General features: G+C 40.3%; 1 protein-coding gene across 1 annotated transcript; it reads left to right on the top strand.

The window, feature by feature from the left end:
- The first annotated feature begins 793 nt into the window (after window positions 1–793).
- Window positions 794–20,912, top strand: MFAP3L (microfibril associated protein 3 like). The gene is made up of 3 exons (XM_066548279.1): window positions 794–892; window positions 12,462–12,857; window positions 15,732–20,912. Exons 2-3 carry the CDS (start codon window positions 12,575–12,577, stop codon window positions 16,592–16,594), a joined length of 1,146 nt encoding a protein of 381 aa, XP_066404376.1. The 5' UTR covers window positions 794–892; window positions 12,462–12,574; the 3' UTR covers window positions 16,595–20,912.
- Window positions 20,913–22,065: the final 1,153 nt, after the last annotated feature.

The following is a 22,065-nucleotide window of genomic DNA, read 5'->3' as shown; positions in this document are numbered from 1 at the left end:
CCACCTACATCCTAATCCCTTGTTCGGCAGCTGCACAGCCAGCACAGATAGCACCAAACAAATTCAAGCACTTTTGCTCAAGCAAAAAGACAGCTTTACCCTCCGCTGACGGAGCACTTAGACATCTATAGTCAGTGTCAGCTTCCCAGAGGCTGGGACTGCCTCAGATTGAGTTTAAACTGGAGCTGGGTGCTGCAATCCCGTTAGGAATAAAGCCCTTGGGGGAAAGCACGTGTGCCATTTCTCTGAAGCGCAGCATTTTGGTTCTCAAGATTATCTATGATAACACTGGGGTGTTATCCCTTTCCTGCAGCACTTGCTCCCGCAAGCGTCTCTGAGAAGGGATGCGATGACCGGCGGGGGTTGCTCCGGACTGCCGGCTCCGCTCGGGCAGAGGGGGCTCGCACCCCCCGCCTTCCCCACAGCGGGCCCCCCGCTGCCGCTCGCTTCAGGCCTCCCCGCCTCGCCCGCGGCCGCCGCACGTCCCTGGCCCCGTGTCAACCCCACGGCCGGGGGTTCTGCCGCCCCCCGCGCCCCTCGCGGGCCCCGGGGCCGCCCCCCGGCCCGGTTCCGAGCATGCTCAGTGCCGCCCTGACCTACTTTCCCCGCCGGAGCCGGCAGCGGCGGGAGCGCACGGCACGGGCACAGGCACGGCGCGGCACGGAACGGGCACGGCACGGCACGGGCACGGCGCGGCACTGCGGCAGCGCCGCGCTCCGCCCGCCCCGGCCCCGGCCGTGGCCGCGGGCCCGGCCCCGGCATGGTGCTGTGCGGGGCGCGCTGAGGGGCGCGGCGGCGGCGGGCGCTGCCGCGGGGCGGCGGCAGCAGCGGCGGCAGCGCAGCGACACCGGCAGCGGCAGCGAGCGAGCGAGCGGGAGCCACGGGCGGGCAGGTGAGCGGCGCGGAGGGCGCGGGCCGCGGTTCCCCGGCGGGCGGGCGAGCGGGCGGCGGTCCCGGGGAGGCGCTGCCCGCCGCCGCCTCCATCGCCCCGCCGCCGGCACCTGCCGCGGCTGCCGCTGACCTGCGAGCCGGCCCCGGTGCCGCGGTGGCTGCGGAACTCCGCGGTGAGCCCCGGGCGCGCTGTCCCGCCGGCGGCCCCGGGGGAGCCTGGAGGGCCGGAGCAGGGTCCGGTGGCCGTGCCGGGGGAGCGCTGCAGCTCGGCCAGGCGGGCACGGCGCCTCTCCCGGGGCGGCTGTCGCTCGCTCGCGGCCAGCCCGGCGTGGAGCGCGGAATCTCCCCGCGCAACGGGAGCGCAGTAATGCTGTGTTCAGCATGAAAGTTCAGGAGATTATTTCAAATCAGCACCGAGTCTTCAAGGAAAGTGGGTTTCGTTAGGCAAAAAAAAAAAAAAAAAAAAAAAAAAAAAAAAAAAAAAAAAAAAAAAAAAGCCCAAGGCTTTACTGGAGCCTTCCAGCTCCTGCACTCAGGATGCTCGCTGCTGTCCCGCCCTGAGAAGGGGAATGGGAGGTGACACCTCAGTGCAGAGACCTCTTCGATGAACCTGACTTCAAAAAGAGGTGAAGCTGAATTTAAAATAAAGGATGCCTCCTGATATTTTGCTTTAATTACCCTTTTACTTCACAGGCTAGCCTCAAAAGATACTCAATTTCATATGTGAACTAAGAGAACTAAAATCTAACACTTCAGAGTTCTTGTACAGAGTGGTCTTGAAATAATCTTTTGAATCCTGTTTCTTAACAGGGCCAATTCCAGCAGTATTGGACAAGGGAGCTTAAGAGAACACAGAGCGCTACTGAGCAGGCACTTTTCTAGTGCATTTGTCTGGAGAGTCTTGTAAGAGACTACACTTCTTAACAGCCCTCTTTCATTTGTTAAATTGAAGCATCTCAAATGGAGCTACCCTGATAAACCCGCTTAGGAAAATAAAAATACCAATTGTGGCAAAATCCTAAATGCAACCTCATTTGGTACATGTTTGTCTGAAGGACTGTAAAATTATTTCAAAAGGAGGAACACAAAGGATTTAAGGAGAGGAGAAATGTAGCATTTTCATTCTTTAGAGACATTATATTGTAAAAGAGTTCCTCTTTTCACTGTAGTAGGACAGATTACAGTAGATTTTTTTTTCAGTGGAGATGATGTTTTGCATGGCAGGAATCCTTTGTCTGGCTTAGTGACAGCACCATTGATACACAGCAACCTTGTAGCTGCTGTACTAGAAATCCTTTTTTATTAGAAATCTGTCTCATTCAGATTGCAGCATATCAACATCAGTTGATGCTGAGTGCAGCTTACACAGCTGGAGTGCACATTGTACACTCATTTTTTTCTGAAGAATTTAGAGTTTTCAGAGGCCTGGACAAACAGCACAACAAACAAAAAAAAAATGTTTTGTGTCCACTGCATATTTCCTGTCCTGAAGGTTCATAAAATTTAGAGATAAAATCTTAAAACATTTAACACATGGTGAGAGTGTGGTAGTGAATTCTGAAGTGACCTATATTGTACAGGTCCAGTTGCCCTCCTACCCTGTCCTGTCACCTTTGCCTCTCTGCAGTTGGACAGGTCCTGCATGAATTTGGAGGAGGAGGAGGATGGAGTTGGCACAGAAGCTGGCTAAAGTGCATTCATTGCTTTAACCAGGGGAACAAAACCCAAACCCAGCCAACAGAGGGTCACATTTGTGACACAATGACAGGGGCTTCTGGGGAATGATTTAAATGGGGAAAAAAACCAGTCTGCATTCCAGTTCTTGTCTACAGAGTTTGGAATGTGGAGCTGGCATTTCTTTTATGGTTTATGCTTCTTCCCCAGTGTAAGGCACCAGTGAGATGTGAATGCAATTTACAACAGGGAGAGTGAGCTTGCCAGCAGCTAAAACAACCTGTACCAAGCTCTGCTAGCAAGGTCTTCTTTCTCTCCCAGCAAATTGCACCTTTACTAGAAGTCTTTGCAGGCACAAATGCCTGTGATCCTCCTTTGAGATGTCCTGGATTGTAATAATATGTCACCAGAAGACTGGTGTAAGACCAAGGTCTTAGATACTTCCTTAAATTTTTCATTCCTTCAATTCTGAGCTGCCATCCATTCATGGAAACTTGTGAGCTTTTGCAAATATCTCTCTGTGTCCTTAATTTTGTTATTTAGTTTTGACAATTGGCATTCGACCGTGTCATTTTCTGCCCATATACAGATCTACCGTAGAAACATCATTTCCAAGACAATGGAGAGGTTATCACTTTTCACCAGATACTGTGATTAAAATCATCCATAGCAGCATTTTAGAGCATTTATCAGAAATAACAACCTCTATACAGATGTGTATAACTAACTTTATTTTGGAAAAGAGCCACCACATGTGGAGGAATTTCTTATTGCATTAAGAATAACCTACCTAGCCCAGACCTAATATTTAATTGACATGTGTCTGCCATACTGAGAGTTTTATGCCAAGAAAAGACTCTTGCTGATATTTTTAAGTCAAGCAGGGGCCAGGGCACTGCAGCTGCATGTGTGTGTGTGTGGTTCCCTGTCCTAGGTGTGTGACTGTGGTACACACACAGTACTGTGGTACATCCAGTACTGTGGTACACACACAGTACTGGATGCTGAGAAAGTGATGTGCCTTTACTGTTACACTTTTCAATGTGGCATAGACATAACCAGCACACACGTCTGAAATTATAGAAGTTCTTTAGTCAACTCTTGAGGGCCTTCAGCTAAATTATTGCATACACATGACAATATACAGTCATGCTTGGAGAGGGCTGAATTGATCACATTTGGGTGCAAGCAAGACTTAAGCTGCTGTGTAGCGCAGGGCAAACTTGTTTGAATCCATCTTCTGTCCCCTTTGTTACTTGTGGAGGAAAGAGGTGCAGACACCTTTAACCTGAAATAATCATTTTCAATTGCAATCAGTCATGAGCACTTAGATTCCTTTAAATTCCCCCTCTGACAAGGTTAATCCTTTCCTAATCATGGCATCTATGTGTAACCTCTTTGCCCTGTATCCCAGCAACCAATAAACATGAAAGCCAGCCATCAAAAATTATATCCATCTTACAGTTCTATAGGGATAGGGAAGAATAGTCATACTCAAATCTGTTTTGTCCTATTCTTTTTTCTTTTATGTTCCAAATAACGTGGGAGTCTTTTGTTAAGATAGCATAATATAAGCTATATCAGTGCATTGAAAACATTCAGTTGGTCAAAAATTTAGTTTAAACAGAATTTTTAGTCTGAAAGGTCCTTCATATCTTTGTTTAAGCAAAACTTAGTTTTGAGTTTTGTGTTATATTTAAATGTCCTACATCTGGAGTCTTCCTTCTTCCTTTGGACAAAGAAAACCACTAGATGTACTTAAGGGATGGTTAGCTTTGACAAGCAGAGCTCAGAAGAGAAAGTGGAAGGAAGTGAGCTGGGCCACATTCTGCATTGCTATGTTCTTAGCAGAGTCTCATAAGCCTTGCCAAGAGCATATGAGATCTGTTGCATTTGCTGACTTTGGTTATTTAAACTGTTGGCAGAATAATGCTTACAGAGTGCAGGAATAAATAAAAGATACAAGGTGTGTAAAGAAAATGAAAGAAATGTAGAACTTGGTGAGGCCAGGCAGAGCTCAGATGTACATGGAAGTGTGGGAGAGATTCTCTGTGCTGCTTCATTGTTCCTCCTTTCTCAAGAGAGGGAACTCTTAAGCATTGATGCATCTGCATTTACTGCAACAGCAAACCAGCAGCAATGCTGAAAATTTGCCAGGAGTTAAGCAAGGGACTCTTAAAGCCATACAGTGTTTCTGGAATAAGAGCTTTCTATACAAAACTATATTGAAATGTAATTGTACAGCCTCCATAAAAATACAAACACAGAGGAAATCTAGATAATCTATGTAAACAAAGTTTTTATTTCTAAGAATAAAATTCTTCAAAGCATTTATGTTCTAATAACATATAAGCTGAGCCTTGAAAAATCTCCACTATGGATGGTGTTGAATTTGCTTTATGATCTGGGTAGCCTACTACTCAGTAGGACATTTTCATGACAGTACCTACCTTGATGAAAAACAGCAAGCTTTTCCACTAAATATAGAGCATTGCTTTTGCTGCAGTCATTAAAATACCACATAGAAAGAAAACTCAGATATCTCAGTGCATATAAGAGTGCACATCTGAATTACAGCTTTTTAATGAGAAGTTAACCATCCAAGTTGCCTGAGTGCTTTTGTTGCTTCAGTGTATTTTGTGAAAAGCTGATTTGATACAGCAGAGATGCTAGAATTACAGGAGCTGTGGCATCAAAAGGGGATTTTCCAGAGGTTTGGCGTTCTTAAGGTACTTTTAAATAACCTCTCCAATAATTACCCACCGACAGCCTTCATTCTTCTTTAGGTTAATGGATTAGCATCTCTTGAGTGTTCATTGACATCAGGGGAGTGCACATCAGACCATTCAAAGACATGGTTAAATCAATAGGTTCATTCCAATATTTAAAGTGAAGCTCTAGGATGCCATGTGCTTGCTAGTTTTGCAATATTGAGACATGAAGTAGGATAAAGAGAATAGAGACATGAAGTAGATAAATAGAGGAGAAATTGACAGTAAAAAAATTCTAAACATTTACACACAGATAAAGGCAACATGAAAACTCTTCCATTTATAGCTGCTAAATAGAAAGGCATATGCTTCTTTCCCTAAATGAAAAGCCTGGATATAACATTAATTTTCAGTTACACTTTATTGCTTGCTGCTGTCTTTCTGCAGTGTCTTGTTACACTATGGAACCCTGAAAGTAAGACAATTGTATCCTTATGATGCTTCTTTCCTTTGTTACCCCCTACAGTGTTGTGTATGTTCAGACCAAAATAATTTTAGAAGACGAAAACTGATAATGACTAAGTTTTGATCAGGTTCTGCCATTAATGGCAGAATAAGCTACAGCCCTTGATTTTTCCTTTTTTTTTTTTTTTTTTGTTACAAAACAGATTGACAAATATTTGTCTGTAAGGACCTACCAATGCCTTCAAAATATACAATTAATTTACAGGCTTCTTTGATAATTTTTTTTTTAAGACAGGTGTGTTAGAAAAGGTCTCCAGGTTGCCATACTGACAGCCCTTCCTATTCACTGCCCAGGGTCATAAACTCAGAGGATAATACGTATACAGAAGTCAAGTCCCCACATTGATCATAGGCTGTCATAATTTATTAATCTGTATTTGTAAATTATATACAGTCTCTCTTGAATCTTCATAGATTCCCAGCCCTTATTTTATCCTGTGTCAAGAAATCGAGACAACCACCTTGAGGGAGATGATTCTTCCTCTCTCCTCTATCCTTGTGAGACCCCACCTGGACTACTGCATCTAGGTCTGGGGTCCTCAGCACCAGAAAGATGTGGACAGGGTGAAGCAAGTCCAGTGGAGGGTAACGAAGATGCTTAGAGTTCCCTTGGCTGGAAGTAAGTCTTCTCTGTATGGTAAAGAGGAGATGTACTGTTCTTATCAGGTAAATAGAATGCAGAAGGCCAAATACCTTTTTATTTCAGGTTGTAGTCAACACTCTCAGCCTGTCTTATTCTAAAGTGCTGCTACTCAAAAAATTATGCAGGTGCTCATGAAAACAATTTCCCAGCATCCCATATAGCAATTTTTAAGATCAGACATATTTTTTCCTATTGTCTTTCCCAAGGCAATTCTTGTATTTGTGTTTCTGGAATATTAGATTTTCTTTAGGTTGGGGGGCTGCCTCTGGAGGCCATCTGATTCAACAGCCTTTTCAAAGTAGGGCCAGTGTATACCAGCTCAGTCAAGTTTTGAACTTCTCAAAGGATGGGGATTCCATGACCCATCTGGGCAACCTATTGCAGGGCTTGACTGACCTCCTGCATAAATATTTTTTTTCATATTCATAATTTCTGTTGTTGCAGCATGTGTCCTGTGTCTCATGTCCTTTCACGGCACATCTCTCAGAGGAGCCCATGTCTGTGTTCTCTATACCCTCCCATGAGGTGGCTGAAGGCAGCAAGCATGACATGAGGTTACTGAGCAGACATGGCCAGGGCTCAGCCCTGTTGAGAGGTTTCCTAAAGTTCCCAGCAGCTGAAGGCAGCTGAAGAGACTAAATAAGCATCTAGCTGGGGGCTGCTGCCCAGCTGGGAATTTAGATGTGCAGAAGGAACTCTTCATCTTACAAACACCACCAGCAGGTCACCTATTCAACATAGCCAGGGAAACAGAAAGCCATGGAACTACAAAGGACTGAAATCCCCCACTCCAGGAGAATGAAAAGCAGCTCTTCTGGAGTCAAGCATTAATATTTTATCAACTGACAAATATATAGAAAAATAAGTCAGAAATTTTCTGCTAGTTGTAAATGAGTGACATTTCTTTTCCTCTGCATGTCTGGATCCTAATAATTAGACCTTTTCAGTAGGTGGTTCTCACTCATAAGCCTATGAACTGGCAGTGAGCTTCTCACCTGTGTGGCGTAAGTTCTTTCATTTGCATTCCTGTTTCACTAACACTTGTTAACTTTTACTTTTGCCCACTCTTTAAAAGACATTGCCTATGGAAACTAGGAAAAGTAGCAAGTAGTTTTTAAATAATAAAAAACTAGCCTTAATTTTGTTTTGCAGCATCAGCCTTTATACTTCTTTTAGATAATGGAGAGCTAGAATGAAAATAATTTAATTTTCTTGGTCACTTACAAGCCAAGGAAGATAGCATTGGGATGTTAAAGCTATAGGAGCACAATTTATGCATTATGCAGTAAGCTGGCCTCTTGTGCTTCACTTGTGAATTGAATGACCTCACAGTTAATAGGATTACACATTATTCCAAGAATAAGAACAGGCCAGTCTTACAGATGTGAGCAAGCCAGGAAAAGGTATGCATCACTGCCCTCCTTTTCTGTTCTTTTGTGCTCTGTCATCATGTTGTTCTGCACAAATGCAGCACTTAGAGCCATGACCCCATAGTCATTTTCTTTGATGGCAGTAGTATGGGAAGCAAACACATCTATGACATGAAAAAATAACTGGTCAGTCAGAACATGTCACTGATTAATGTTCTTAGATGTGTCTGTCAGTCCTAGATGTGTCTTCCATTTAGACTGATGCCTGATCTTGGACAGAGAAGTTGTAACTGCAGCTTTTGTCCACATTTTCACATTAATTAGGAGTAAAACTATCATGCTGCAGCTCTGCTGTTTCTGGAGCGCGTTCCAGGGCACTTCTCTAGGTAGACATGCATAGAGAGCATGCTAGAGCGGGCTGTCATGTAACTTAAAAGGAAAGCTTGTCATGTGTTCTCATTTGGCTCAAGTCTTTCCTCTCACAAGCAGTAAATCTGTTACTTTAGTATTCTCAATTTACACCATTTGGGTTGGGGAATTGAAAAACAGAACTATTTAATACATTGATCACTGGCAAGCATTGCTGAGTGGTAAATGTTGCTCCAGACACAATACAGCAGGAGAGTTTCCTATATACATCTTCTAGGTGCTGGAGGAGAGTGTGGGGATTTCTTTCATTCCATCTTTGGAGGAAAGCCTGAATAGCTCCAAATAGCCAGAGGTGTTCTTCTTCCATTTCATGCACCACAAATTTAAAAGTACTAAAAAAAAAAAAAGTATGTGTAACCACATCTATTCTATTCTATTCTATTCTATTCTATTCTATTCTATTCTATTCTATTCTATTCTATTCTATTCTATTCTATTCTATGCTATGCTATGCTATGCTATGCTATGCTATTCTATTTTTTGTAAGTGGTAGCTCATATGCTTTGGTGATTTCATTTTTTCCATGAAATTAGCTCTTTGTTTATAGTGACCTTTTCATGGCAAAAATGCTCTGAGACTCACTCTGTTCCTACAAAGCAAGTCTCAGGATTGCAGATGTCCTCCTTCTTTAGAGTACTGTGTTACTCAGCCTAAAGGAGTTATTACAGAAATCTTTGTTTTAGTTTAGTCAATCCAGCTTTCTCTGACTTAGGCCAGATCAAAAGGTTACAGTTTTGGCTGCCTTCATCAGGTTTATCATGGGTCACAGCTAATTGCTGCCTCTCGTGGCCAAGATCCTGGGTGACACTGTACCCACTGTACCCAATACTCTGGATTCTCTTGCTGCTTTGCCAGATATCACTAGCAGTCTCCAATTTTGGTCTCAGTCTTCTCCCCATTTAGTTGTGTGATTAAACCATAATTCGTTATATCACTTACGTTTAGCAAAGCAGCTGGCTCCCAGATCTGTGTTCCCTGATATACTCTGGCTGCTCTTGTGCCTATGGCAAAGCAGGAGGACAGGAACTCTCAGCAAATCTTCCTTTGCCTCAGCGTCTGGTGTGAGCAGATTTTCTGCCCTTCCAGTTCTCTCTCTGCTTCTTCCTGCTTTCCTAATCTGACTCTAGCATTTTTGGTCATGCCCAGCAGGTTTGCAGAGGGTCCTGGACATTCAGGTCCCAGCATGGCCACCCTATAACTTTTTTGCATCAGTTGGGGCTAAGAAAACCTTCTTTGCTTTCTTCCATCTCTTTTTGTTTCCTGATAACATTGGAGAGGATGCACACCAAAGGAAAGATTGCCTACTGCTTCCTAGTTGCCCTGGGAACATTTGTCTAAACTTGTGTCTTAAAACACCATTCTTCAGAGAGATCTCTCCCTGTCTCCTCAAACATACTCAGGCACTTCCCTGGATGGCATGTGAAAGCAGCAGCCTTCATTTCCAAACATTCTGCTTTAAACCTCCTGCCTGATTATTTCTCATGTTAGTCACCAAACTGTAGTTATTCCAAATAGAAATGTATCTACAAAGGTATTTAGTATTTTTTTTAATATTCTGCATTCCAGGAACATACATGAGAGAGTAGATTGTCAGGAGTAAGAAGGAGTAGGTAAGGATCTTATACAGAGTAGACATAAATTATTCATCTCTGTTTCCTAAGATTTACTGCAGCTATTTATGGTTCAATTCTGGGCCAGAATGAGGGAGTCACTCTTGCCTTCAGAAAAGGGATCAACCCTTTGGCCATACTGTGGACCAGTCACACTTGCCATCACTACACAAAGGTATCATTTCTGTTTCTGTATGCTCTGCATTCAAAACAAGTAAATGTACAGAACAGGCATTGCCTTACTGCCCTCACACCTTCCAAACCTCCACCCACGTCCCTGTGCTGTGTGGAATCAGTGGCCATCGGCTACCTTGATCAGCTTCCTAATACACTACTGGTCCCTTCCTTACAGGTTTTCTGTTCAGCCATTGTAGAGATGCTAATTCATTTCCTTCTGGAATGCAAATTGCTCTCCACAATAAACACCTTTTTTTGATTGCTACTAATTTTTCTGCTGTAAAAATATATGATAGAGTCAAATACAGTAATAACAAGGCTCAGACAGCAATTGGAACACACAGCTTAATCACTTTATATTATCTTTTGCTCTTCCCATTGTCCTAATCCAGCCAGTCTCTGTTCCTGCTCCTTTGCCAGGAAGTGCAATTTTTGCTTTTCTGTATGGCGCATTGCAGATCTGTGACACTGTACAGAAACATTTTATAGACTGAATATGTGTAATCATGAAGAATGTCAGTCTCCAAGGTTAATGGAGTAGTAGAAATGAGATGTAAATAGTTACTGAAGTGAATAGGCAGAATTGAAGGTTTTTTTCCCAAACTGCTGACTCAGACAGAGTGTACCTTCAAAATCACAGACTCTACATGCTTTGCATAATTGGAAGTAGATTTCTGAAGTCATTGTTTATATAGCTTTATATGACAAATGATATTTGCATATTAATTTAAAGTTAAAAATTATTCTGTCTCTTCAAGAGAGATACTTCCACATTCAGTAATTATAAAAGCAGAGAAAAAAGGACAGGCTTGAAGCTGGGACAGACCTCTACATCATGCCAGCAGTTTATTGAAAAAAACATAGGTTTTCATTTCTAGTAATGATTCATCCTGTAAAATGGAAGAATTCATTTGCTTTTTCAATAACACTCTATCTATTTGTATGAAAGCAAGTTCACTGCTTTACAGAGAAGAGAGGATGCATAACAAAACTACCTAAATCAAGTATTACCAGTGCAAGATGGTAATGTTGCTTTCTTTCCTTTTTGAATACAAAAGAAAATAAGGATGAGGATTTTTCATTTGTTTCTTTTTATTTTAGTGTTTTGTTTATATATAGAACTGATGTAGAGAACTGATCTTGTCAGCAGTTACTATGTGTGCTAAGGCAAATGAGTTACCATGAGTCAAATGTATATTTAAGAAAATAGAAACTTTTTTGAAATGGAATTGTTCATTTGGGGAAAGTTCATTAGATAGTTTCCTATATTCAGATTCCAGATAGATTCCTCTATCTAATAAATTTCACTTAATTTTCAGTTATTTACCTTAGAGACACATGAGTAAAACCAGTAGTTTTAAACTGTAAAACCAATCCAATAGTTGGATGCTCTGTGATTTTAGCATGATTTGTGGCCTTTAGACTCTTAAGTGAAATTTTCCAAGGTGCTCATTTTGAGGCCAACACTGTGCCTTCACTCAGTACTGAATGCCAATTGTGTTCACTGGGAGCATAATGAGGCCAATAGAGAGCACTTTTGTAACCCCCCCCCCCCCGTGCCTCTGTCCAGAAACTGAAATCACTGCTCCAGAAAGGCCTCATTGTGGGTGATTAGTTGAAGGAAAATACTGAGGGAGAATGTGCAAAAAGTACACAGACAAAATGCTTAATGCCACATAAGGAACGGAAAAGTCCTAACTTCATTTGAATCTCAAAGGAACATTAACCATAATTATGTTACTAACATGTACTCTTCTTTACGAATCTGCTCTAAAAATAACAACACTGAAATTACTTTATCAAGCATTAAATACCCTCTTTTAAGAATAATCTTCCATGCTATGTTTTAGCTCAGACAGCAGTAGCTTAAGAAAAGTGAATGGTCTGAGATGTTTTGCTCTATGTGCTGCTGTATTTGGGAAAAAAATGTGTATATCAAAGATTCCAGCATTAGATCCAAAAACCCTTCCTGGAATTGTTCTTATTGCTCTTTCTTACATCACGTTTCACAGTTCATCTAAGACCATGCATGTGATAGAGTTGCAGCACCAAACTGGTAGTGACAGCTTTTAATGTGCTGCACCTCAATTTTTTCCTGTTGATTTTGCAAACGGTTAAAAAAAAAAAAACAAAAGGAAAAAATCTGTTGAACTTTTGGCATAAAACTGTAGCTGCTACTGTAGCTAAACTGCTGCTAAGTGTCTAGGTGACAAAAGCTTTCTCCTATGCCTGTCACTCTGAACAACACCATTGTCAGGAAAATGTATGCATCTTTTTCCGGTAAGGATAAGGACTGTGATAACATTAGCATTTAGACAAGACACTGTGCTGATGATTGTGAAATGCATTAATGGATGTGTCACTATTTTAAAAGAGCATATCTAATGGACTGTTTATATATGCTGTCTCACTGTACTTATTTATTTTATAGGACATTTTAAGCATAAAATTGCACAGAACAAAGTAGAACTCTCCTGTGCCCTGCTCACCTCAAGGACTCAACAGAATCAGTTCCCAGCCAGTCGTGTACACCGCTGAAGGAAAATGGACATACTGAACAGCCACCACTTTTTGTACTTTCTGCCCACCACACGCCTTGTCATCTTATTAGCAGCTTTGAGCACTGCTGAGGATGTGAGTAACAGCACTTTGAACCGCACTGACACACACACTGGGGCCGCGCCACTGGTCACCTCCCGCATCGACCACATCATCGTCAAGGAGGGCAGCAGTGCCTTGATCGACTGCAATGTCCAAGGGAGTCCCAGCCCACGCTACAGATGGTACAATTCCAATGGCCGCCTGCTCCAAGAGGAGGAGAATAAAGGTAGGATCTTAGGAATAGCACTGATGTAGCCTGTCCAGAGACACTTCTGATTTCAGCAAGTTGACAAATAACCTGGATTTAATGGCCTGGCTGCAGTATTTTCCTGTGTGAAAATAAATGAAAGCTTGGTGGCAGTTATAAATTTTTTATGCACACCTTGGAAGAAAACAGTAACTTTTTATGTGTTATTTATAGCAACACATAGCAAGAAGCTGAAGCAATTAACAGAAGTTGTAGACAGGCCTCTTTTCATTGGAAGACTTCATGTTTGTTCTGTTTCTCATTCTGTCCTCCTTTGTTCTTCTCTGGCACCAAAAAAAGATTAAAAAGCTGTTTCTCAACTCAAAGGAGGATCCTCATGACATATTAGAATAGTTTGTTGGCATGAACTCAACACAGCTAACTCCCTGGTATGCCTGCTGTCTTTTATGTGCAGTGCCATGGTAGTGTGAGAAACAGGAGATGCCCTGAACAACCAACTGCAAAACTTATATAGGGCAGCAGTCAGAAGGACAGGCCAAATTTGAGCCTTCCTGGCTTTAGTAAAGACTCTTCAGTGGTGTTTGCCAGAGATCATTATTACACACGCGTTTATTTTCCTTAAATGGAAGGTTTGGGTGATAATCCTAGTTATACTTCCAGTTATGCTTCTAGTGTTTGAGGGGAGTGTGGGTATATAAAAGGTGTTTTTCTCATGTACTCCTTCCATAGTGACTGCTTTGTTCACAGCATGATGAAATAAACTCTTAGCTGTTAAGATAGTGTGCCTAACTAATGGCTGACCTGACAGTGAACTCTGCTGTGACAGGAGTAACAATCGACCTAGCTTGATGTGAAAGAGCAGTGTGTATCTGTAAGAGCTTACTGCATAACTGGTTATGTTTTACAGTACAGCATGTTATCATTTTCTGAGTTAAGCTAGAGAAAGGAATTACTTGAGCTACTAAGCAGACTTTCAAACATGACTTGTGTGGTTGTGGCAACATACAGTGATTAGTGTGCTGGAGTGTTTTGCTAAGGTTTACTAATAGAAAATTTCCCATTTAGTAAGGCATCTAAATTTAGGTCTTTGTGTAGTCAGCTGAGAGAGGTAGCTAAACCAAACATTTAGGTAGATGAGCAAAAACTTTGACCAAATCAGTAAAAAGTACAGATGTAGTATTAAGACAACTTCACTTTAACTTAGAATTTCAACAGTGCAATACCTCCTTTAAGAGACTGTCTTTCTGTAAGAAATGTTTCCTAGCTTGAGAGCTTTCTTTGTGGTGTTAAGTATGGCATTGAATTGTTATCAAAACCCAGCAATGATACCTTTTTGAATCATTGTTTTCTTATGTGGGTCAATATGTCCGTTAGGATCCACTGGCATAGACCCAGTCACTGAGTTCAATGCCATTATGTCATTTATAACAGCTGGAGCCAGGATACATCACAAGGCATCTTGTTATTTCACAATTAATTGAAACCTACTTTTCAAAAAGGACCAGCATTCAAATTCAAAGAAATACTGAGCAGCGAATACTCTGCATTTTTTGTTATACTGGAGGTGGAGGAAGAAGTGTCATCTGTTACAGATTCTAATATTTCCTCTGTAAAGGAGTTTTCCTCTGAATTTGCTTAAATTTAGCAGATTGGGGTATTTTTTAATGTGAAGGTCTGATTTAGACCGAGCTTTTATTTATTCTGCATTTTTTAATTTCAGGCAAAATGTTCAGCTGTTTTCAAGAAATATGCTAGGGTAAAAAAAATATTGTTTCATTTAAGTTAAAACTTCTAAGTAACAGGATAAAAAGACGTAATTAAGAGCTGTCTTGTACACATGAATAGAGGCAGGGATCTTTTGGGAATACTTTATATGTAGGCTTAAACTGGAGATAATGTGAAACAATTTGGGTAAGCCATGTTTAACTAGAAATCTTTGAGGAATTAAAAATTTTAATTCATTACCAATTAATTAAGTGGCAAATACAGTAACTGGGTTAATCTTGAATCACTTTAGCAGTGACAGGAGCGATGAGTTATTTGAAACAGGTTGTTTCAAATGCAGTTTCATACCTAAACTGTTCTGCTGTGCCAGGTTCAAAGAATATCAAGTGTGCATGTATATGAAATGTGTATTTCCATGCAGCGGACCAAGTTATCAATTATATTACATTGACAGAAATTACTTTTAAAGGTAAAAGAAGTTCTGTTCTGGTGTGTAGAGGTTCTTAGCAACAAACAAGGCATTCCCTGTCATGGCTCTTCTCCTTTCCATCTATTTTACTCCTCCTATCCTAGTTCTGCCTCTTTAAAATTATACTTCAAAATCAGTTTCTCAACACCTCAGAGGGTAGGCAGTGTAGTGTATGATGTCTAACATGTTAGGGGTTTTAAAGTTTACATTAACAGAATTATATGAGATACTGTAACAAAACACCAAAAATAACCCAATTGTAAGCAAATGCATTGTCAGGGAACAAAACAAGGAGGTTTTAAGTAAGTTTTTCTGCCTCACAATCCTATTGATCCTTGTTGAAGGATCCAACTCCTTCAATTCACTTCTTTGAGGAAGTGTGACCTGTGTTTGGGAGGCTCTCTGGAGTAGTCCTATCTTTGTAGCCTAACTGACCACAAGATTGAGATAGATGCATATTAGCATTTTCTGAGACCCTTTTAGGGCATGCTCTGACTATCCAAAGTTGATGTCAGGGATTTGACAGTAGTAGTAACACAGCTAAGATTGCAGGCCTTTATGAAGGTAAATTATTTGTCTTCCTGTGAACATTATTTCCTTCTTCCAAAACCTGAAGCCAGTTTGATAAAGCTGATATTTAAGACTATGCTGATCATGTGACAAAATACTTCTAAGTTACTCTGTTTTCTCTCCAACAGGAAAATGGTGGTTTCTTGACAATGGGCTACTAAACATTACCCGCGTGTCATTTGAAGACAGAGGTAAATACACGTGTGTCGCATCCAACACGTATGGCAGCGTTAACAATACTGTGACGCTGAGGGTTGTTTTTACCTCTGGAGATATGGGGATCTATTACATGATTGTCTGCCTTGTCGCTTTTACCATTGTTATGATACTGAACATTACTCGGTTATGTATGATGAGCAGTCATCTGAAGAAAACCGAGAAAGCAATCAATGAATTCTTCAGAACAGAAGGGGCAGAGAAACTTCAGAAGGCCTTTGAGATTGCAAAGCGTATCCCAATTATCACATCAGCCAAAACTCTTGAGCTTGCCAAAGTAACCCAGTTCAAGACCATGGAGTTTGCCCGCTATATTGAAGAGCTTGCTCGGAGCGTACCTTTGCCACCTCTCATCATGAACTGCAGGACTATAATGGAAGAAATTATGGAGGTTGTCGGTCTGGAGGAGCAAGGACAGAATTTTGTACGGCAGGCAGCGGAAGGCCAGGAGACCACCGACACAGATGAGCTTTACATGATCCCAAATGCTTTGACACGCAGTGAATCTCCCACAGGTGACTCGGACGCATCGTCACTGCATGAGCCACCTCAACAGATTGCAATAAAAGTGTCAGTTCACCCATTGTCCAAAAAGGACTGCATGGATGGTCAGTCACAGGAAAGCATGCAGTTGGACACCAAGGAAGAAGACACTCCTCAAACACCAGCACTTCCTGCAGAGCCCCCTCCTGAGCCTTCTGCTGAACTCAGTTCTGATGACACAGCATTGGCAAATGACAAAAGTACATGTGTTATATATGAAAGCCATGTATGATAGTTACTCCTGAATCTATGCATAGCAGGAAAATCAGGTGGAGCTCTTTTAAAAATATATATTGTACTTGCCGCTAAGCCTTACCTGGAGACTATCATAGCAAAAGCATGTAAGTGGATTATTTGGCACTTTCTTCTCAGTTTGAGTTTAGTTTACCATGAGGTATGGCAGAGTAATTGCTATTACATTAATATTAATTGCTCTTTTTTGATTAGGAATATTTCCAATAAACATTTACCTCAGCATTTTCTAGGTTGGAGTCACCCGTAGTGGCTCCTGGAAGTCACTGGTAGTCTTTGGTGTAGGACACTTGAACTTACTAAACATAAAACTGGTTTCCATTTCCCTCCTTCACTCTTGTTATTTCCATCTATTCCATTTTTGCAAATATTAACTTGTGAATTTGAAATATTGCCCAAGAGGCAGCACTCCAGTAGCCAAATAAAATCCTAATAGATCCCATTTACAAAGCCTGTTTGCTCAGCTGCATTGTGATTTAGAGGGCTATTAAAGAAAGTTAAAATGTTTCCATTTCATTTGACACCACACTGCTTAGCCACATGGGAAATAGTTTTCCCTTTTTCATGGAATGGAGATGCCAACAATCATTTGTTTTGCATGAAGAAACAACTCTGAGGTGTATATTACATATGGGAAAGCCATCAGAAAGTTGCAGTTCAACAGCTCTGCAGGGTTTTTTTGCATACATTTGAGCATTTTGTATGTTGCCAGAAGTCTATATGGCAAACAACTGCAAATATGCAAGATGTCTTGTTTTGCACTAATGTGAAAGCAGTAACTATGTACTACCTTACCAGAAGATATGCAGGTTCCATAACAGTCCTGCAAGTGCCAGTAATCAGTTGATAACAAGGCTGAAATGGCAAGTACCTTTTTATTTGGCTTCTTAATTTTGGTATTCTGAAGATCAATCCTAAATTCATATATAAGCACCAGTTTGAGAGTTTCATCCAAACTGAAAAAAAAAATATAATCAAGTGTCCTATAAAATTACAAAGACCATCATGCAAACTGTTAAATGTGATATAATTATGTTGAGATTTTGGGAACCTCCTACATGTAGGATGTTCACTGCTCGAGTACATGTGACTCTACCCCAGTAAAGCTTTAATGATCATAGCAATTGTGGCATTAAAAAGGATCAACATCTCTGCCAGGAAATGCCAGGAGTGGAAGGGAAGTAATCATTTCTCTTGCAGATAGACAATAAAAAGTACCTTCTCTAAAGTGAGTCTGGAAAGAAATCACTTACAAGGAGTTTGTGTAGGGTTAATAGCATATTACTTAATTACCTGACACATTTAGTTTGACACTAATGAACAAACTATCACCTTATAGTGTTTAAGAAGGATTGTAGTATAAATATACTTAAAATAAATCTGGAATCAGGTATACTGTAGAAAAAGAAGTCTCTTAGGTCTGTGGGGAGATGATGCATGGATGGCTCTCTCTTTTAACAAAGCAGCCACATCTCCATAAGGTGTCTGTTGGAGGCAATCAGTTATATTAACTGCACAGGTAATCAAGATCAGACCAAGTCAGTGTTGCAGGTACATAAAAGAACCCTTGATAATGAACTAGGTCTTGTGTGAACTTCCTTATGTTAAAGTGCAGAGCCTCACCACAGTGCAATACAGGAATATCCGATGACTTACATAGGTGATGCAGAGATGGCTCCATATTTATCTTTCTGTGGTTATTAAAAAAATACATGTTTAATAATGGACTTCAGATTTTACAACCAATTTTTGAGAAATGGCAGCATTCAAATGTCTCATTTTTTTGTGCTTACCACAGTGGCAGGTTTCTACACAAAAAGTATTTGCACATGCCCAAAAGGAACCATGCAAGGGCAAAGTCCCATTAGGAATATGACTTGAAATATTTGAGTTCCAGCAAAGCAATACAAATGTGAGACAGAAGTTAGTTTAAAATAATACCATAAAGAACCTCACTTCTGACCAGTGTGATTGACAGTAGTATGATGCAAACTTCTTGTCTGAATCCAAAGGACATTTCTGTTTAGTGTTCACATCAGTTTTTCAAGTTACTTGATTTGCTTCTGATATGAAAAAGGACAAGGGCAGAAACAAAAGCAGGAACTTGCACTAAACTGTTTCAATTCACCTTAATGTCCTGAGAAGAGGTACTTTGATGTTTCTGCCTGTCCAGCATTTACAAACAATGCCCACGCATTCTACAATTACCTATCTGGTGCACAACTAAGATTGCACAGATAAGCAAGGATATTCACCTTGAAAGCATAAAAATAACTTTTAAATTACACTTTTTTTAAGTTTTAAAAATATTTATTACAGTATTTTAATTTTAATCTTTTTAGATTATGAAGTTTTTACAGTAGAGATCAGACCCTTTTATGTATTTCTATAGTGTTCTGACCCTGACTAGTCCTCTCAGGCTGTCCTCCAGCCTCTTTTATTATTTATTTATTGAGAAACATTTGAGAGCAAACAATCCCCCTGGATTTCTTCAGTATCACTGTGTAAACTTCCTTGAAGATACAAATGATGTTTTTCCCTAGAGGCTGCCCACAAAGGGCATGTTTGAAGTACACACAAACACACATTGCAAACCACATATAAGCAACCGGTACTTGGATTAGATCCATGCAATACACGGAGGGCTGGATTCCTGCTGTTGAAAGGTCAGAGGGAGTGCTAAATTTTCTAGAGCTGGAGTCACTCAGAGATGACAGTTCATAGGTAGGACTGCTCCAACCAATCTGGACATTTAGCTTTGTGTTATTATCAGAATAGGAACTAAAAAGCAATGTAGCTGAAGAAAATACAGATTTTATACAGAACCAATGGTTCTGGTTTATGTGGTTTTTTGGTGGTTTTGTGTTTGCTGCTCAGTGTCTTATGCACCCATTATATGACACATGTAAGCCTAAAGCTTTTTATACACTTTCAGGAACTTCCTTTGTGGAAGACAGATGGGAAGAAAGACCCAAACCTGTCTTTCCTGTTCCAAACTTTCCAGTTGTGCTATTATAAAGTATGCAATTGTGTCTTGCAGTATTTCTTAGCAAATGGCTATTTTATGGTCCAAAAACACAATTAGCAAACATAAAATTAATAATGACTCTAAGAAAAAATTAATGTTTGCATTGTTATATATTTTCATGCACCTTAAGCACTTCAGGGGCATTAATCTGTTCCCATCATTGGACTATGCAGACTTTTTGTTACATTTTTCTATTTATTATACCACCAAACACTAATGGTTCTTCAAATACTCAGAATCTGGAAAATCCAGTCCAACTGAAATTGCATTCTAAAAGCAAAGGAACACCAAGCCAGGCTTAATAAGGAAAAGAGATTTGCACAATTATATTTACACCATTTTCAAACAATTTTGCCAAACTTCATGAAAGATGACTAGATTTCTGCACCAGAAGAAATCAGTTGGATTTGAATTTCACACTTACTATTCTTTTTTCAGTAAATGTAAGACTATACTAATCAGTCCACTTAAACATAGTATTCACTATCTATTTTCTCAACATTTTCTTTTTGGGCAGCATTTTTTTCCTGCTGATTCTTTTTTTTTGTTCTCTGATTCAAGCATGTTTGTGATGAAACCTATGCTTCAGGGTTTTTTTTTGTCTGTCATATAAAATTTAAAAGAATCCATAGACCAGCATTTTCTGCAGGTTTGTTGGTACTTGGTAAGGCACAGAAGTACACTCCTGTGCTTAAAAACTACTGTATAAACGTTAAGACTTGCAAAATGGCATATACAGGCAGATGTCGATTTTTTTTAAATCAGTGCCTGTTTTATTCTAATGTAGATACTATGTCAGTTCCTTGATTTGCAGTTACCTTTTGACAAAAGTACTGTAACATATAACCAGGGCTTTCTGACTTTCAGTTTGGTCAGATTAACTAATTCTAGAAAGTGTTAACAGTGTCAGATTTTCAAAGTTCTCATGGGATATCTTGGCAGCATGCTATTTTAAGAGTTGGCCTCTTAAGTATGCCATATTTAGTTGGACAACTGAAAGCTTCTTAGATGCAAAGGAAATGCTTGCACTAAAGTCTCGTAAGTTATATTTCATTTATTATGAAATCCTTTTTGATTTTACAAGAAATGTAAGACAAATATGAATGTGTTCTTTTGAGAAGCAGTTGCTGTATTTTGATTTAAATAACTATTACAATTTTATAGCTCACGGCCGTAAACCACAAAGAGAAAAGTTCATGCTGAAGTGGCAAAAGGAAATGTGATGTAGCTTGTACATTGATCATTGTTTCAATAAAGAATTTGCACAGAGTCTGCTGAGTTTGTACACATTCAACAAGATATTTACAGTGCCACAACACCACTTTCCCACAGAAATGGATACTCAATAGCATACATCCTGCACTAATTTTTGGAATAACCAGCTCAAACCTTTTCTATGTCCATTTTTTTCTCTCCCTGTCTTACCTACCTATACTTTCTTCTGTCCCCAGCAGCTCTGCTGTGCCACTTCTCAAATAGGAACAGAATGAAGTTAGTCGTCAGGGCAAGTGTTTCTCCATCCCAGGCACCTCTGTTCCAAACTGACCTTTTCTAAGTCCCCAAATGGATTTTTTTCCCCCAGCTGTACCAGGCTCTAATGCTTTGTACTATATTTAGCTCTCTGGCTCCCAGGCCCAAACTGAGTCATTTTACTCTTCCAGTAAAGGCTGACTTGTGAGTCTGTGGTATAATATGTAAGTCTGTAAATTGGGCAAAGACGATAATGTAAACTGAAGCTAAGTTACCAATTTCTTATTCAAAATCATAGTGTGTGACAGCAAATTATAAATGTGGCAGATTTAGTACACTCAAGTCATGTTATGAGAAGCTATTTCATACCACAAGACAAGGCAAAAATGAGAAAAGAAAATCCAGCCTTGCATAGCATAAAGAATACATGTAAAACCTTGCTTATGATTGAGTAGAAATTCAGCATCACTATCAAATCATTTTGCCATTCTATAGCCAGTTTCTATTTTGAGAACAGATTCCTGTTACATCTACTCTAACCACTACCTTTCCTATGTGCCTAAGGACCTTAAGCATGACAATAGTACCAGAGCTATCTAAAAAAAGAGCCTTCTCTCCCTTTGTCTGCCATTTAAAAAATTATTAACAGGACTATTTAGTTATGTGTCAAATGCCACTCACAAACTACCACCCTGTCCTGTTGTGGAGCCACAGAGCTTGAGATCTCATGGTGAAGATGCAGAAGCTGGACCTTCTGAAACATATTTGCCTTCTTTTGTACAAGTTTTGATTTTACCACACAATTAACCATTTGTATTTATTAACAATTCAGGTCCAGTCATTCTCCATTGGTAAATACAGAGAAGTTAAATAAATGCCAGAAAGACTTCCCTCTTTCTGAAGCCTCTTATTGTTTCTGCCTCAAGATTAGCCCATTAGCCCTGATTGACAGA

This window comes from Molothrus aeneus, chromosome 4 (genome assembly GCF_037042795.1).
Source record: "Molothrus aeneus isolate 106 chromosome 4, BPBGC_Maene_1.0, whole genome shotgun sequence".
Classification (NCBI taxonomy): domain Eukaryota; kingdom Metazoa; phylum Chordata; class Aves; order Passeriformes; family Icteridae; genus Molothrus; species Molothrus aeneus.
This window is presented reverse-complemented; position numbering and strand designations above follow the sequence as displayed.